The 18,663-nt window shown below is 35.2% G+C and overlaps 1 protein-coding gene across 7 annotated transcripts in view; it reads left to right on the forward strand.

Annotated features, from left to right (window-relative positions):
* PIKFYVE (phosphoinositide kinase, FYVE-type zinc finger containing) overlaps positions 1 to 18,663 on the forward strand; it is an 83,507-nt gene that overhangs the window by 48,481 nt on the left and 16,363 nt on the right. For all 7 annotated transcript variants that reach the window (XM_012752097.3, XM_012752101.3, XM_012752099.3 and 4 more), the window contains 11 exons: positions 2,748 to 2,848; positions 4,420 to 4,491; positions 5,167 to 5,338; positions 7,911 to 8,089; positions 10,057 to 10,170; positions 11,152 to 11,260; positions 11,380 to 11,534; positions 12,167 to 12,257; positions 15,543 to 15,603; positions 16,430 to 16,567; positions 17,462 to 17,582. In XM_012752097.3, coding sequence (XP_012607551.2) covers positions 2,748 to 2,848; positions 4,420 to 4,491; positions 5,167 to 5,338; positions 7,911 to 8,089; positions 10,057 to 10,170; positions 11,152 to 11,260; positions 11,380 to 11,534; positions 12,167 to 12,257; positions 15,543 to 15,603; positions 16,430 to 16,567; positions 17,462 to 17,582 — 1,313 coding nt within the window. The remainder of the gene's footprint in view (positions 1 to 2,747; positions 2,849 to 4,419; positions 4,492 to 5,166; positions 5,339 to 7,910; positions 8,090 to 10,056; positions 10,171 to 11,151; positions 11,261 to 11,379; positions 11,535 to 12,166; positions 12,258 to 15,542; positions 15,604 to 16,429; positions 16,568 to 17,461; positions 17,583 to 18,663) is intronic.

The following is an 18,663-nucleotide window of genomic DNA, read 5'->3' on the forward strand; positions in this document are numbered from 1 at the left end:
TTATTGTAGGCAATGGGTGCATTTTTAAAAAAAATGTTAGATTTATTTATTTATTTATGAGACAGAGTCTTTATTTATTTATTTATGAATGAGACAGAGTCTCACTTTGTTGCCCAAGCTAGAGTGAGTGCCGTGGCGTCAGCCTAACTCACAGCAACCTCAAACTCCTGGGCTCAAGCAATCCTGCTGCCTCAGTCTCCCAAGTAGCTGGGACTACAGGCATGCACCACCATGCCCGGCTAATTTTTTCTATGTATATTAGTTGGCCAATTAATTTCTTTCTATTTATAGTAGAGACAGGGTCTCGCTCTTGCTCAGGCTGGTTTCGAACTCCTGACCTCGAGCAATCCGCCCACCTTGGCCTCCCAGAGTGCTAGGATTACAGGTGTGAGCCACCGCGCCCGGCCTTATTTATTTTTTTAACATAAAATTCTATAACTTGTTATTTGTCTATGACTGTAGTTTTTTTTTTTCGTTTTAGAATGAAATTGAGAGCATATTAAGGAAGATTTGTTTGTGGACACAAACAAATGGTAGTAATAAAACTAATGGGACAAATCCATCTCTAGACAAGGAAAAGCAATTGTTTAATCAAACAAAAAGATGTTCAATTACATTGGTAGTCAAGGAAGTACTGAATAATAGTGGTGCTAATTAATTTTTTATTTGTGAAATTGGCAAAAAGGAAAGTGGTAAAAGAGCTATGGTTAAAGATAGTGTGAAAAAATACCTTCCATAAGTTTTATATAAATTTATATAAATTTATGTTTATATACACATTTGTATAAATTTATAGAAAGTGGTAAGTCTCTTAATTTACTTATACATGTATATTCCTTTGACTCAGGACTCCTACTTTTTATAATCTTTTACTGCAGAAATAATTAAGCATGTTTATATAAGGATGCTTGCATTTTGTAAGAATATTTGTACAAAGATGTTTATCGAAGAAGTTTCCAGTTTTTTGCAATAAAAAGGATAAGTGGAATCTCATTTAATGACCTGGATAAGGCCCATGATATACTTTTAAGCGTTAAAAAGCAAGTTGTGTTTTCATATATATGGCATCATCTCATTTTTATAAAAACAAAATCTCTTGTGTGTACTTACTTAGGGGAGGTGTATGTGTGTGTATGTGTAAGAGCTAGCAAAAAGAATGGATTTATTTTTTATTTATTTGTTTATTTCTTTATTTAGAAACAGAGTCTCTTTATGCTGCCCAAGCTGCCCCAAACTCCTGGGCTCAAGCAACCCTCCTGTCTCAGCCTCCCAAGTAGCTGAGACTATAGGTGTCCACTGTTTCTGGCTCTAGAATGGATATTTCATTTTATTTATTTATTTTTTTATAGAATATCATTTTATCTCAATTTAAGGCTATAGACACTGTAATACCTAAAATGGATATTTTAAAACAATACTGTCAAACTACTCAGTCAGGAAGTGGGATGGAATCAGAAGAGGAGAGGCTTTATGTGTTTCGTGAGCTTCTTCATGTACCTCTGTACTATTTGAATTTTAACAGAGAGTAAGTGTTACCTTTGTAATGATCAGAAACAGCCATAAAGCATAGATAGTTTTATTTATTTAAAAAATATTTTGATTTTTTATTTCATCAACAATACTGGAGTCTGAAGGCACAGATTAAATATTTATTTTATTTTATTTTATTTTTTATTTTATTTTATTTTATTTTTTTGAGACAGAGTCTCGCTTTCTTGCCTAGGCTAGTGCCGTGGCGTCAGCCTAGCTCACAGCAACCTCAAACTCCTGGGCTCAAGTGATCCTCCTGCCTCAGCCTCCCGAGTAGCTGGGACTACAGGCATGCGCCACCATGCCCGGCTGATTTTTATATTATATATATTAGTTGGCCAATTAATTTCTTTCTATTTTTATGGTAGAGATGGGGTCTCGCTCAGGTTGTTTTTGAACTCCTGACCTTGAGCAATCCACCTGCCTCGGCCTCCCAGAGTGCTAGGATTACAGGCATGAGCCACCGCGCCCGGCCCACAGATTAAATAAATACCGTAGAATTTAGATTTCTGGGTGTCTCAGATTGATGTTACATCTAGCCATCAGTTCAGACTGTTTCATACGGATATATTTAACTTTTTCCTCTAAATAGTTTAATGTAGTTTTGTAAAACTAAGAGTATTTAAAAAAGCAAGCTATTTAGACATCTTTTTTTTCTTTTGAGACAGAGTCTGGCTCTGTTGCCCAGGCTAGGGTGCCATGGTGTCAGCCTAGCTCACAGCAACCTCAAACTCCTGGGCTCAAGCAATCCTACTGCCTCAGTCTCCCAGGTAGCTGGGACTACGGGCATGTGCCACCATGCCCGGCTAATTTTTTCTATATATTTTTAGTTGTCCAGCTAATTTGTTTCTATTTTTAGTAGAGACGGGGGTCTCGCTCTTGCCCAGGCTGGTTTCGAACTCCTGACCTTGAGCAATCTGCCTGCCTCGGCCTCCCAGAGTGCTAGGATTACAGGCGTGAGCCACCATGCCTGGCCTAGACATCTTTTTTTATTTTTAAGGTTAACTTAAACTTTTTGAGTTGTCTTACTTCAAAAACCACTCTCTTCTTTCTTATACTTGGTTTCTTGTAATAATAGGTTTAAATCTTCACCAGTAGTCCTATAGTGAAGGTTGGAGGCTTTCCAAATAGAGTGGAATGTGCTTGGTATTAGAAGCATTCATTGAGATTGGAATGTTTTCCAACTTGCGGTCACTCATCTGTTCCTTCTCTCTTAGGTGGATTGTCTGAATCCCGTTAACCACCAGAGACTATGCGTGCTCTTCAGCAGCTCTTCTGCCCAGTCCAGCAATGCGCCCAGTGCCTGTGTCAGTCCTTGGTAAGATTCTTATCTCCCTACGCTATTGCACTTATGAACAGAATTCCAGCAACTTAAAAAAAAATACAGCCATTAGGACTGTTTTTAGGTATATGGCATGCTGCTGGTGTATATGAATTGATAGAACTTTTAAACTTGTAAAGTAAATATGAAAATATGTATTTGTTCATGGGTAGAAGTTAATGAGAGTATGTCAACAGTGAAAAAAATGTGAAGGATAGAGGAGAAATTTATATAGGTTGAGTATCCAAAATGCTTGGGACCAGAAGTGTTTCAGATTTTGGAATTTGGATTTTTTCAGATTTTGGAATAATTACACATTTATAATGAGATATCTTGGGGATGGGACCCAAATCTGAGCATTAAATTAATTTATTTTTCATATATACCATATAAACATAGGCCGAAGGTAATTTTGTACAAGATTTTTAATTTGTGTATGAAATTAAGTTTGTATATATTGAACTATCAGAAAGCAAAGGTGTCAGGTGTCGAATTTTTTACTTGTGACATCATGTTGGTGCTCAAAAAGTTGATTTTGGAGTGTTTGACGTTTCATATTTTCATATTAGGGATGCTCATAGAAATCCAAGAAAGCTGACACACAAAATCTAGTTTAAAAGCATTTTGATGATAACACATACAATTTAGGTAGACTTTCCTTCACATATCATTTTTATAAAAGCAGTCAGCCTTTTTGCCTTATTAATGGGTTTTATTCTAAAACGTAATTCTAAGTGGATTGACAGAAATAGAAACTCATTTTATAATGTTTTATATTTTTCAAATGATAAAGTCTTGCAAAGACATATATAGCCTTACATACTTTAGCTTAAAAAATAGAATGGAACATAACTGCTTATTTTGGAACATTGTTTCCCTCACAAAATGTGTTCTGTATTTTGATTTTGGACACCTGAAGCACTTATTTTCAGCAGTAAAATCAAGGATTCTTCTAGTAGTAGTATAGCTCCAGCAGGAGGACTTGGGCTGGAGGAACCTATTAGGAATTTTCTTTGGGAGTGTATGGACTTCTTAGGTCAAGGCTTGAATCAGTTGTGGGTTTTGACAGGTATGTGGCCAAACTTTCTTATTTGTGGGCATTTATAAGTTAGAAACAAAGTTAAGAATTGGTGCTTTGAGCTGCTGTTCTCCATGCTCAGTAAAGGTGTGGACTAGAGAGCAGGAATCCCACTTTATGTTGATAGGGATTAAACCTTTGTAAAGGAAACTTTTATTTCTTCTTAACTAGTTTCACTCAGTACTATAATTTTATGTATCCTCATTAAATAGTTTCATAAGATAATAATGTACTGGGAATGAAAAAGATGCTATAGTGTGGATAGCCTAAACCTGTTTTTATTTTTTCTTTTATAGAAGTAGTGCAGTTGGACGAACCTGTTTTACTAGATGAGATAAAACCTGTTCTCTAGGAACAGAGAATATTACCTGGTTTAATACTTCATTATAAATATTATACATTTAACAGGGTAATCAGAATTTGTGGTCTCACAAAATATCTTTGGTGTGTGGTAATTCTTATGTTTCTAAGAGATGATCTCTTCTTTTAGGATAGTAACGATGGAATTTTATGGAAAGAATGATCTTACATTAGGAATATTTTTAGAGAGATACTGTTTCAGGTAAGAGAAAATTTCCTTATATATTCCATTGTTCATTTTTGATGCCTAGACTTTCAACCTGAAACATAAACATGGGTTGGATGTCACATATTATTGTGTGGGTCCTTACTTTCATAGCACGTATCAGAGTATACCATACAAAGAAGTAGTCTGTTTCATATTCATACTGGGATGTCTTATCCGGTACATTCCTCATATCTTCCTTCATCTGATTACCCTGCCTTCCCTGAGACATTTTTAGCATGTCTGTTTTTATAGTGAGTCACATGAGAGGCAAAGGAAATGTTGAAATTAGCTAGACCTTACTTTAATTCCTAGTGCTGTCACTCACCACATACATGACAAAACACATGTAATTTAATCTTTATAAATCCCCTTTATAGGAAATAACAATCTCCAGAAATGTCAGGCTTTTAATGGGTAAAATGAAATGTTTTAAAACTGTTGGCATATAGAAGGTGCTTAAAGAATGCAAGTCACAATGCTATAGTTGAAGACAGGATGTTCAACTGCAGTCTCAGAGCAGCTTGAGTCTCTGTAGAGATTGTTCACCAGTCACTGTTACTCTAAAGAGGATGTTGCACTATCGACAGTGGTTCTGATTAGCCAGTATTCATTATATATGGCTTCTCTGTTTCATGCGTAATGTGAGAAGGACTCTCTTGTTTGTCAAAGGCCTTCTTATCAGTGTCCTAGCATGTTCTGTGATACCCCCATGGTGCATCACATTCGGCGCTTTGTCCATGGCCAAGGCTGTGTGCAGATAATTCTGAAGGAGTTAGATTCTCCAGTACCTGGATATCAACATACAATTCTCACATATTCTTGGTGCAGAATCTGCAAACAGGTAATATTCTCTGTTACTATAATATTTTATGTGTCATTTATTTATTTGTGTAGTTCTTTTGGTGGGAGGGTGGTCTGTATTGTTTTAGATTTGTTATTTGTCATTAGGCTCTTTTTATTTTACTTTCCAGTGCTGTATGTTCAATCTAATATTTGTTTTTTGAAGATCTCATCTTGGGAATATATCAGTCATTAAAGAAAAATACAAGTGCCATGTCCAGTAGAATATCTGGAGATTGTATCTTGACAATTTTCAATTATGTTTGTTTGTTTATTCAGCAAAGATTTATTTAATACCATCTATGTGCCAGGTACTATGGTAGGCCCTAGGAGTGGAAAAAGATTAAGAAATGACTTCTCTCCACTAAGGGAGGAGACGGACTTATAAAGCAATAACTGCAGTATATTAGGATATTTGTATGATAAACTTGAGCCTATATCAATGTTTCTGTCTTAAGAGATACAGAAGGAGACCATGCTGAAATTGATTTGTACTTGTTTTTATGTATGTTCTTTAGAAAAGGGCATGCATCTTATTTCTTCTGTATGCCTCTTTTTTCTAACTCTGGAACAAATAATTTGATGCCAATACTATGTTTTTAATATATAATTTTTATCTAAATTGTTTGTAGTGAGTATGTACCAAATTTAAGTTAATTTCTGTCTTAATTGGCTTATTTTGGAGTATACTTTTGGAAGGTGCATATGGGAATCACAGATAAAATAATAAATGTGTGACTTACATTAATCAGTGGCAGAGAAAGGCAAAATCAAACTTCCTCCTGTATCAGCAAACATACAGACATGAAACTATTTCTAGCAATTATCAGTGTTACTTTCATACTTATTCCTATAGGCCTTTAGTTTCCTGATATATAGCTGGTAATGTTTTGTTGTAGAAAATGTGAACTTTGTAGGTTAACCACTGCACTAAATGAATAACTCAAATTTGATTTTTATGTTTTGCATGCATCAGTAGATGCACTTTATTTTAAAACAAAATCTCTGCTTTTGGGGGTATGCTAGAAAGGAAAAGGCAAATAGTTTTGTTACACTAAAATGAAAAATTTCTGGTGTCAGGAGAAGTTACACCATATGTGACCAAACATAAATACACTTAATATTAAATTTCTATATTCCATTATAATAGAAAAATGGGCAAAGGATATGACAAAGCAATTTAATGTAAATAGCCAGTGTGAATAAATTTTACTCATTATAGTCAAAGAAGTATAAATGAAGCCAGTAAAATGCCTTTTTAAAAGAATTTTTTAAGAAAATCATATTTAAAAGACTTCAGTCCTAATTCTTAGGATTGGTAAGAGTGAGGGGAAATTGGTATTCTCAAATACTGTTGGAGATGGTGTAAATCAGTGTACCTGTTTTGGAAGACACTGTGGCAAAAAATATCAAAGGACGGTATAAATGTTTGTGCTCTTTGACATAACAATTCCCACCTTTATTAATTCCAAGGAAATAATTACAGACATTTGTAAATATGTATATATAAGATATTCCTCAGAGCATCATCCTAATAAGGAAAAACTAATAAAGTCTTAAATGTATATGGGTAAGAATTGGTTAAATATACGTCTATATAATAAGATACTCTGTAGCTACTTAAAAAGTTGTACAAGATTATTTTATGGGGGAAAATATTCATGATATATTGCTAAGCAAAAAAAGAAAAGTTTATAAAGCTAATTATAGGAAAGAGTTTCTATTTATAAATACACTGATTGTGTGGCTATGTATTTAACATATATATTCATATATAGAAAGAAAATAAACATATACTATTTTATTGATGTTAACGGTAGGATTATTGGTGATGCTGCTCTCCATCACCACTCCCAGCTCCACCCACCTATAAACAAAAGTTCTCTGAAAAGGAATTTGGAGAAAAAATGACTTTATTCTAGTGAGCAGTTTGCAAACCAGGGAGACATAGCCTTCGTTGTAAACTGAAGATGTGTTGTGTTCCAGAGAATGAAGAGATTCTTCAGAGCTTTTTGGGTTTGTTTTTATTTTTTAAAAGAGAGGAGGTCTCGCTGTGTCTCCCAGGCTAGTCTATCAGGTTGAGTGCAGTGGCATGATCATGGTTCACTGCAGCCTCCAACAAACTCCTGGGCTCAAGTGATCCTCTGGGTTCAGGTTTTATAGCAAAAGTTCCTGCCTAGGTTCTTAGTTAGATTCATTTATGCAAATGAAAGATTGAAACTTTCTTAGTTCTGATTGGCAAGGTAGGCGAATTCTGGTTGGTTGGTTGGTTCAGATGAGTCTCAAAGTTAAAAGGGTAGGTTTTTGGAGAACTCAGTGTAGAGTGTGTGACCTCTACTTAGCAAATGGTTGCTTGGCTCTATTTTAAATTTAGAGCCAGTTGGCCACTCCAGATCCATTTTGAAGGATTGGCTCTTTCAGGTTTACATTTGTTCACACACTTTTGAATTTTCCTTCTTTCCCCTGTTTTCTGCAGTCAGAATGTATTTGGTTTATATTAGAAGATAAAATATATAATTTTTAAAGAAGATTCTCAATATGTGATTAGATAAACTATTTTTGCTGAATTCTAGGTAACACCAGTTGTTGCTCTTTCCAATGAGTCCTGGTCCATGTCATTTGCAAAATACCTGGAACTTAGATTTTATGGGTACCAGTATACTCGTAGAGCCAATGCTGAGCCATGTGGTCACTCCATCCATCATGATTATCACCAGTATTTCTCATATAACCAAATGGTGGCATCTTTCAGGTAAGAAGTCCAAGGGATCTGTATCTGATCACATAATCATTATAAATAACTATAATGTTATAGTAACATTTTCACTATTACTAGAATGAATTAATTTGTAGATATGTGTCATTCTCCATCTCTGTCTTTTCTTTTCTTTCTTTTTTTTTTTTTGAGACAGAGTCTCACTCTGTTGCCCAGGCTAACCTGAGTGCCATGGTGTCCACCTAGCTCCCAGCAACCTCAAACTTCTGGGCTCAAGCAATTCTACTGCCTCAGCCTCCTGGGTAGCTGGGACTACAGGCATGCAATACCATGCCCAGCTAATTTTTTCTATATATTTTTAGTTGTCCTGTAATTTCTTTCTATTTTTAGTAGAGACAGGGTCTCGCTCTTGCTCAGGTTGGTCTCGAACTCCTGACCTTGAGCGATCCACCCGCCTCGACCTCCCAGAGAGCTAGGATTATAGGTGTGAGCCACTGCACCTGGCCCATCTCCATCCTTTCAAATGTAGAGGGCCAGACTCTGCTAAGAGTTTTCAGTATTATTTACTCCTAAGAAATAGGTATTATTATTATGTTCACTTAAAGAGCTAGTAAATGATGGAGTCAAGATTTGAACCCTAGGCAATCTTCTTCTACTGGCTTCACTCTTAACCATTGTTGTGGCATCCTACAGTCTGTCAGAGTATTTCCTAAGATATTAACTAGCATAAGGCTAATCAAATATTTCTGATAGAACTAAAATTTCATGTTCAAAGAGTGGATGGTTCCCATTGTGGTATTAAATAATTTGAGAAAGCCTTCAGGTTATGCCTTCAAAATATATCCAGAGTCTAAACACTTTTCACCACCTCTACCACTACTTTGGGCTGAGCCTCTGTTATCTTTCACCTAGGTTGTTGCAGTAGCCTCTGCCAGTCTCCCTTTGGCCTTGCCCCTGCAGTCTGCTCCCAAAAAGCAGTCAGAAATGTCCTTTTTCAGGAAAATCAGCTCATGTCGCTCCTCTGCTCTAAACATTCCAAAGAGTGTCTGTTCATTCTGAGTGAAAGCCAGAGTCCATTTACTGGCCTGTAGTCCCCGCTCTATTCTCTCCCCCACTTACCCACTACAGCCCTGCTGGCCTCCTAGCTGGGCCTCAGCTATGTGTGTCAGGTGGGTTCCTGCCTGAGAGTCTTATACTTTGTTCTTCCCTCTCTGAATTGCTCATTCCTGAGGTATCTGCCTGCTGTTTCCTTAATTCTGTAGGTATTGGTTCAAATCTCATTTGCCCTGATATCCTCCCACCCCAAGCACTGCCTGCTTCTCTTTCTTAATTTATTTTTTTAAAAGTATGTACCACCTGGTACATATTTTGAATATTTGTTTTCTTTGTTACCGAAATTTTGTTATTTCTGAATTATGAGGACAGGAATTTTGGTTCTTGTTTTGTGCTACATCCTTAGCAATTAAAACAGTGTCTGTCACATAATAGACCCTCAGGAAATATTTGCTAATTAGAGTTCATTTCCTTTTTTAAGCAAGAGCTTTAATCATGAATTTAGGGTCTAGGTGGGGTGTAGCATTTACTAGTCAATATAAATTCTCAGGTGGAAAGGAAATAAAGACTCATTAAGAAACCTCAGGAGCTGGGAAGATAATGAATACCTATATCCAAGCTAATCTTAGGAAGGAGTTCCTTTCTTTATTCATAGGGAAGGTCTATATCAAATTCATTTTGTTTTTATAGCAGATGAGGATAGCCTCAAAGGATAAATGATGGCACCACAATGCAGTGAAAAAACAAAACAAAACCCTTCCAAAATTGGGGAGGATATTTGTTGAAAGTTATCTTAGGTATCTTTATGATTGTTTTAAAATGCCATTTTGCAGAAGCTTTATTTTCTCTTATGCCTTAAAGATTTAGTTGGCCATCATGATACAGCTCCACTTAAGATATTAAAATATTTTTTATTTTTCTACTGTTTTTTGTATTTTTTCTTCTTTCAGTTATTCTCCCATTCGGCTTCTTGAAGTATGTGTTCCACTCCCCAAAATATTCATTAAACGTCAGGCCCCATTAAAAGTGTCTCTTCTTCAGGATCTGAAGGACTTCTTTCAAAAGTAAGTTCTAGTTTCTTTAATTATCCTTTTTTGTTTAGTACTGTCTGTAATGTACAGCTATTTTAATGTATCAGGTTTGTTTATTTAACTTGCTTTGAAAGTGTAAATAACTTTGCTTATGTGTGCTTTATGTAAAAAAGTGAAAATGCAGACAATACGGAAAAGTATTAAAAAAGAGGTCAAACTCATATAGAACAAACAACTGTAAAAATTATAAAGCAGGCCGAGTGCAGTGGCTCATGCTTGTAATCGTAGCACTTTGGGAGGCCAAGGCTGGAGAATCGTTTGAGGCCAGGAGTTCAAGACCGTCCTGAACATGAGAAAGACCCTGTCTGGGTATGGTGGCGCATGCCTGTAGTCAGTCCCTGCTACCTGGGAGGCTAAGGCATGAGGATTGTTTGAATCCAGGAATTTGAGGTTGCAGTGAGCTATGGGGAAGCCACTGCACTCAACCCACGGCAACAGAGCAAGAATTTGTCTCAAAAATATATATACATGTATTTTTTTAAAGTATGTGCTTTCAGGTATTTTTTGCTCTGCAAAATTATATGTGACTCTTTTTTTTGTTTGTTTTTTAGACAGAGTCTCACTCTGTACCATGGTGTCAGCCTAGCTCACAGCAGCCTCAAACTCCTGTGCTCAAGCAATCCTTCTGCCTCAGCCTCCCGAATAGCTGGGACTACAGGCATGCGCCACCATGCCCGGCTAATTTTTTCTATATATTTTTAGTTGGCCAATTAATTTCTTTCTATTTTTCAGTAGAGACGGGGTCTCGCTCTTGCTCAGGCTGGTTTCGAACTCCTGACCTTGAGCGATCCACCTGCCTAGGCCTCCCAGAGTGCTAGGATTACAGGTGTGAGCCACCATGCCTGGCCTGTATGTGACTCTTAATTAGAAAACATATTTCAGTTATAGTTTTGTATGTAACATCTTTTTTTCCTATTTATGTGAGATAGAACATTTGATTCCATCTTCTATTAGGGTTTCACAAGTGTATCTTGCTGTTGATGAAAGACTTGCATCTTTGAAAACTGATACATTTAGCAAAACAAGAGAGGAAAAAATGGAAGATATTTTTGCACAAAAAGAGGTAATTCATTTCTTTTTTTATAGAAAATACAAAAGGTAACTATTAACTTACTAGAAGTTTCTTTTGGGAGTGTGTGTATATAACGCCTCAGGTTATGAAATTGTTTCTGTTCCTTGTAGATGGAAGAAGGCGAGTTCAAGAACTGGACTGAGAAGATGCAAGCAAGGCTCATGTCTTCCTCTGTAGATACCCCTCAGCAACTGCAGTCAGTCTTTGAGTCACTCATTGCCAAGAAACAAAGTCTCTGTGAAGTGCTACAAGCTTGGAATAACAGGTATGATTTTGCAGTCTGGTTTCCTTTTAATATTATTGCCATATTGCTCTGCCATGGTATTTTTAAATTTAAAAAGTTTTATTATGAATTTTCATTTTACTCTCAAGTTATAGAAGCTTTTGTTTTTTATCACCCTCCTATCCCTTTATCCTTTAAATTATATATGTAAATCTTTAGTTTGTGAAGATTTAAAACTAAAGATGAGAATAGCCTTTTTTTCCAATATAATTTGAAACAATGCTTTTTCAAATGTGTGCTCCATTGAATCATATTTAACTGAGTATGCCAGAGTGATTATTGGTTTTTGGGCCAGCAACTTCAAATATATTGGCATGTTTATGTTAAACCTTTATTTAAATATTTTTAGAAATATTTTTCTTTGTAATAATTTCCTATTGTTTTATAGCTATAGACATATCAGCAAGAGCACTTGGTTAGTCAATTAAATACAGAATAAGATACTTAGTCTTATTTATATACAACTTTAAAGTCTATTATGATCTAAATAGGAAAATTTATTATGTTTTCAGGGTTGTAAAGAGAAAATTTATAAACCTCATTGAAGGTGCTGGAAATAAAACCATGTATTTTTCTTCTTCTGTTGTTGCTGCTGCTTCTTCCTTTGGCCATAGGTTACAGGACCTTTTCCAGCAGGAAAAGGGTAGAAAGCGACCTTCTGTTCCTCCAAGTCCTGGAAGACTGAGACAAGGGGAGGAAAGCAAGGTAATAAAATGTAGTCTTGTCTTTGGTCCTTCATTGATAGATATATAGTTAGTTCTATTTATGACACTTATAAGTGGTAGTTTAATACATACTTTATTAATAATAACAAGTGGGGTTTTGCATTTTGAAATTATGAGGTTTCAAGGAAATAGGACCTGGATTACTTTTATATCCTAGCATGAAATAAAATGACCTGTTACAGTACATTTGTTTGAAATATTTATGAAAGCTCCTATCCATTGGCATCACTGAAGATAGCATCATGGTGATAGCAAGTGCTACAGAGGAAAAGTTATGGATGCTCTGAGCATATAATAGAGTCCTCATTTATTGTACTATACAGTTTTGGATGTTCTTTATCTCTGTACTTAAATGAGAAGCTTCTCTTAAGGTATCTGAACTGGGTAAGTTCTACATGTTGATTTAATTTGTCTTTATGAACTTTATTAGTTTTCTCTTGCTTGGTAACAGATTACTCCAAACGTAGTGTCCAAAAGTACAGATTTATTATTTCATAGTTTCTGTAGGTCAGAGTTCTGGAACATATGGCTGGGGTACTCTGCTGAGAATCTCACACAGCTAAAATCAAGGTTTGGGCCTGGGCTTCTGTCTTATTTGAGGCTCAGGATCTTCTTCCAAGCTCATTCAGGTTGGTGACAAAATTCAGTTCCTGGTAGTTGTAGGACTGATGTCCCTGTTTTTTTTGTTGGTTGTTGACTAGAAGCCATTTGTAACTCCTAGAGGCTGGCTGCATTTCTTGCCATGCGATCCCCTCCATCTTCAAAGCCTGTAGCAGTGCATTGAATCTTTCTTGTGCTTCAAATCACTTATTTTCTCTGTCTCTGATCTATATAGACACAGATTTAAGGAATCATGGGATTATGACAGGTCCATCTGGGTAATCTCCCCATGTTGAGTTCAAATGATTTGGGACCTTAATTATATCTGCAAAGTCCCTTCACAGCAATTCTTAATTTAGTACACATGCTCCTCGACTTACAATGGGGTTATGCCCTGGTAAGCCCATGATAAATTGAAAACATCTTAAATGTTGAAAGTGCATTTTAGACTTGATGATATTTTCAGTTTATGACGGGTTTATACAGACATAACCCCATTGGAAGTCAAGGAGCATACTGAATGTGTATTGCTTTTGCACCATCATAAAGACAAAGTTGAAAGTTGTGAGCTGAACCATTATAAGTCAGAGACTGTCTGTATTTGATTCAGTAATTGAGAGAAGGTGTGTATATACCAAGGGCTGGGAATCTGGGGCCATTTTAGAATTCTGCCTATCATACTGACTGTATTTCACATGAATTAATGCCAGTATCTTATAAAGGCTTCATCTTCTATCACAAGAGCTTTTGAGAGATTATTTTCTTTTTGTACAGTGTGCAGTATTTGTAGAAGAATATTTTCATGGAATCATGGATTCAAGTGCCTTAGATAGTTTTCTTATTTAGTGATAAATAATGAATTCTTCCTTTTTGTCTCTTACACAACTGTGTAGGAATCACTTTTCCTTAAGTAAGAATAAGGCTACTGAGGATGATATGTATGTTAGTATTTGAAAACTAGTCTACAGTTATTAATGATTAATGTAGTTTGCTGGTGGCCTTTCCATTTGCTCACTGAACAAACTGTAAAGTTGATGGTGTAAGATCTTTAAATTATAACATGTAGACAGAATTGAAGATATAAAATCATTCAACAGATGATCATCTTTTGAAAGGCTGAAAGTTGATTTCAAATCCTGTAGCCCTTGTCCACAGGAGATAGGTTTCAAGATCCCCAGTGGATGCCTGAAACCACAGATAGTACTGAACCCTATTTATACTATGTCTTTTCATATACATATGTACCTATGATAAAGTTTAATTTATAAATGAGGCACAGTAAGAGATTAACAATAACTAATAGTGAAATAGAACAATTATAGCAATATGCCAGCATCACTACTCTTGTGCTTTGGTGCCCTTATTAAGTAAAATAAGGGTTACTTGAACACAAGCACTGCCATACCACGATAGTCAATCTGATAACTGAATTGGCTATTAAGTGATTAAGGGGTGTATAGTGTAGACAGCATGGATATGCTGGACAAAGAGATGATTCATGTCCTGGGCAGGACAGAGCAGGATGGCACAAGGTTCCATATGTTACTCAGAACAACATGCAATTTAAAATTTATGAATTGTTTATTTCTGGAATTTTCCATTTAATAATTTTGGACCAAGGTTGACCATAGGTAACTAAAACTTAAGAAAGTGAAACCATGGATAAGGGAGGACTACTGTATTTACATGATAAATAATTCTCTAGGACTTATTATGTGGTAGGCATGATTCTGAGGTCAAGGCATACAGTTATGAACAAAGACCATAGTTACTGTCCTTGTGGAACATTTGCCTAATGACAATAAATATATGAACCAATAAACATTTAAAAAATATGTAAAAGAATCTGTGAAGACAAAAATAAGAGAGGGAGCGAGAGAGTATTGCTGAGGGAGTAGGTGGTGGGTTATTTTATATAGAGTGGCCAGGGAGGTGTCTCTGATATGGTGACCTATAATTGAAGACCAAAAAAATGTCTTTGTAATGAAATTGGACATGGGCCTTATAGTCATTCTAAATATATTCTTATATATAGATAATAGGAATTCAGAAGATTCATTAGATAATATAAGATTACTAGGCTCAATGGATACTCCTGAGTATTCCCAGATGCTTTAATGCTAAGAAGTGAGCTCTATTTAGAACACTATTCTCAAGTGTGGCTTAAGGACTCCTGAGAGTCTCAGACCCTTTCATGGACTCTAGAAATTTTCTCTTTTTCAGCTGCATATCTGCATGAAGCCAATTTTCTTTATGTACTTCAGTCATAACAATATATCCCAACATATTAAATGCAAAAGCCAGATATAAATCTGTCTTCTATTTAACTAGACATTAAAGATATTTGTCAAAATGTAAAGCAATATCACTTTTCCACCTATTTTTTTCTAATTTTGGAACATAAGTATGTTTTTATTTAATAAATGTTACTTACGTTTATATGTAGTAGACTTGTTATTTTTAAATGAATAGATGCATATTTTAAAACTTCCTCAGTTTTAATTTCTAATAAGGGAAACAAAAACTTAATTTAAGGGGATCCTGAGTAATTTTTAGGAGTATAAACAAGTCCTGAGACCAAAAAGTCTAAGATTCACCAGGCTAAAAAGTTTTTTAATGTTATTTTAATGTTTTCCTTAAGGATGAAGTATTTATTTTTCTGTAGATAAGTGCAATGGATGCATCTCCACGGAATATTTCCCCAGGACTTCAAAATGGAGAAAAAGGTTGGTTCTTAAGTCTAGTGATCATTTGCCATTGGATTTAAAGAAATTTCTTAGTGTACAAATTATTTTTAACTGCCAACTTTGAGCATTTTTTTCTGGTGCAATTGTTCATAGACTTCTCTTCTGTAGAGCATTTGTAACCCTTATCAGTTTAAGATTATCATATGGTGTATTGCAAGAAGATAAAATTAGGTTATAGAAATACATGAAATACAAAGGGTGCTGTTATTAGAGGAAGAAGAAATAGAAAAAAGGAAATTGGATTTCTATTTTGCTTGTCCCAAGTCAACCCCCTTAATGTCACTAAAATATTTTCTAGACACAAGATGTCTTTCACAGTATTCATTGAATAAGTTGGTGTCATCATAGAAACTTTGTGGGGAAATTTATGTAGACTGTCTTTTTAGAACAAGAGCTCAATTTATAATTCTTTCTGTTTTTCTCTTATGATTTAATGGTTTCTTTCTCCCCTAGAATAAGGACGTAGTTTTCCCCACAGTATCCTAATTTCATTCTCTATTAAACTGAATGAACTAATATTTAGGTAGGCATTGTGGTATAGTGAGAAGAGTTGGATAGGAGTCAGACTTGATTGACAGTTGCAGTACTGCTACCAGGATTTGACTGTGGTCAAGTCATATATAACCTTTCTGGATTTTTGTGTCTATTTCTATGACATGAGCTACTTGACCTAGATGCTTTTGAAAAGTAAAAATTCTGTTTTAGAAAGTAGAAATATGAATTGACATTAGAAAATTAATATTAGATAGAAATAAATGGATGTAATATTGGTAAATGACTCATTTAAGAGTGTATTTTTCTTTAGAGGATCGCTTCTTAACTACCCTGTCCAGCCAGAGCTCTACCAGTTCTTCCCATCTCCAGTTGCCTACTCCACCTGATGTCCTGTCTGAGCAGTCAGTGGGAGGGCCCCCTGAGCCAGATACGGCCAGCAGTTCTGAAGGTACAGTTTAAGTCACTTTCATTGTACTTCACTGAATCTAAGACTGAAAGATGTATCTTTGCTATATGTGTGTCTCCAAGGAAGAAAAAAACTGCTAATTCTTTGTAGCAGTTGCTTTCTTATCTCTTGGAATGATGCTTTCTTATCTCTTGGAATTTTTCTACTTTGTACTTATTGAAAATGCTTCTTTAGATGCAACTTTTTAACATATTATTTCTTCCTTTAGTTGTATTACTTGGTATGTAAATATCTCAGTAACAAAATGTCATTTAGCTTCATCTACTTTCTGGGGATCTTATTCTCTTAAGTTTCATAAAGCATGTGATTGTAGCTTTGTAAGAAAGTAAGAAAATTGCAGCAATTTCTCCAACAACAAATATTTGCTCCATAACAGCAAATTTACGTCTTGCTCCTCTCTTTCCTTGCTTTCTATTTAAGCAGTAACTACTTACTTATAGTATAAACTTTGAAATTAACTTTAAAATTTCTATTACATTCAGGTGTAATAGCCACAGTGCACAAAACTGAGTTGAAGTGACAACACGAACAGCTGTGACTAAGTTGATGCTTGCTTAAGCAGAAATCCCGTCATGGCTGCTATCTGGCTGATGTAATGATTGTGGGATGATCTCAATTTCAGAGACATTAAAAAATATTTTTAAATGATTGAAAAAAAAGTTTTAAAAATGTTTAAAAAAAAAGTCCCTTGGAGTCAGTGCTGTGTATGCCTCACAGTTGCTTCTTGTTTCATCCAAATCAGAAATTTTAAACTGTAATTAGTAATTATAGTGTGCATATGTTTGTATTCTGAAAAGGAAAAGAAATAAAGTCAATATTTTTTACTCTTTATTTTCTCTGAATATTCATATATAAGTAGACTATTTTTCATTTTAGATGTGTTTGATGGACATTTGCTGGGATCCACAGATAGTCAGGTGAAAGAAAAGTCAACCATGAAAGCCATCTTTGCAAATTTGCTTCCAGGAAATAGCTATAATCCTATTCCATTTCCTTTGTAAGTATTATTAAAGCCAGTGGCTATTGGGTGGTTTTATTTTTCCTTAATTTAAAAAAGTCTCTTGACTTGTCTACATATTTAGATAAAGTTTATTGGTATACATGTATTTCTCAATCCTAGATTTCATTTCATCATAATAAAAGATGTCTTTTGATACAGTGTAATTTATAGAACATGTAATCATTATATAGTACATGAATGGATGAAGAAAGCATTACCTAATATTGTTTAATTCTAATATTACTGGTTCTGAAAACAATATATCTTTTCTTTTGAAGATACACTGCTGTATCAGTTATCTCATAATAATAAAAACATTGCTGGGTGTATATGAGGATGGTATTACTGGCCTAATAATTTACTGAGACATGCCATTGTTCTAGCAGGGATGATGAATTATAGTGGCCCATAGTAGTTTTTATATGATCTTTTTGTGCTGGGCTCACTCAGATTGGGAAAGAATATAGATTGGCTGTGAAAGTTTGTTTTTCTTCCACTGGTTGACCTGTGTGGCCATGAAATGCTGTTCTTGTTATGGTGGTACAAGTATATCCAAAAGGTGAACATTAGTCAGAACTTCTATTTTTTCTTAATTAACTTACGCGTTTATTCAGTCAATATTCAAACTTTTATTTAGTGCCTACTCTGGTGCCCTATGATGTAGAATAAGATTCATAAGGAAGAAAAATCACTGCTCTTAGGAGCTCATGATCTTGGAGAAGAGACAAGTAGAGACTCAGTATAGTATGTGATATGTCACATGATAGTAGTATGTATAAGGTCCCTATTTTTTTCTACCTCAGATCCGAATATCTTAATTTCTTGAATGGGCTGTGATCCTTCATACTCTTACCTTTTTTCTTAATCATTAAGTCCTATTCTTAGGCAAACATTACTAGGACCTTCCCCAACCCTTCCCCTAGCCAGATTAGTTCTCTTTGTTATATGTTCTGGTGATTCCTATCTTAGTTCAGGCTTCTGTAATGAATTACCATAGACGGGGTGGCTTATAAACAACAGAAATTTATTTCTCACAGTTCTGGAGGCTAGAAGTCTGAGATTAGGGTGTCAACATGGT

This window comes from Microcebus murinus, chromosome 8 (genome assembly GCF_040939455.1).
Source record: "Microcebus murinus isolate Inina chromosome 8, M.murinus_Inina_mat1.0, whole genome shotgun sequence".
Classification (NCBI taxonomy): domain Eukaryota; kingdom Metazoa; phylum Chordata; class Mammalia; order Primates; family Cheirogaleidae; genus Microcebus; species Microcebus murinus.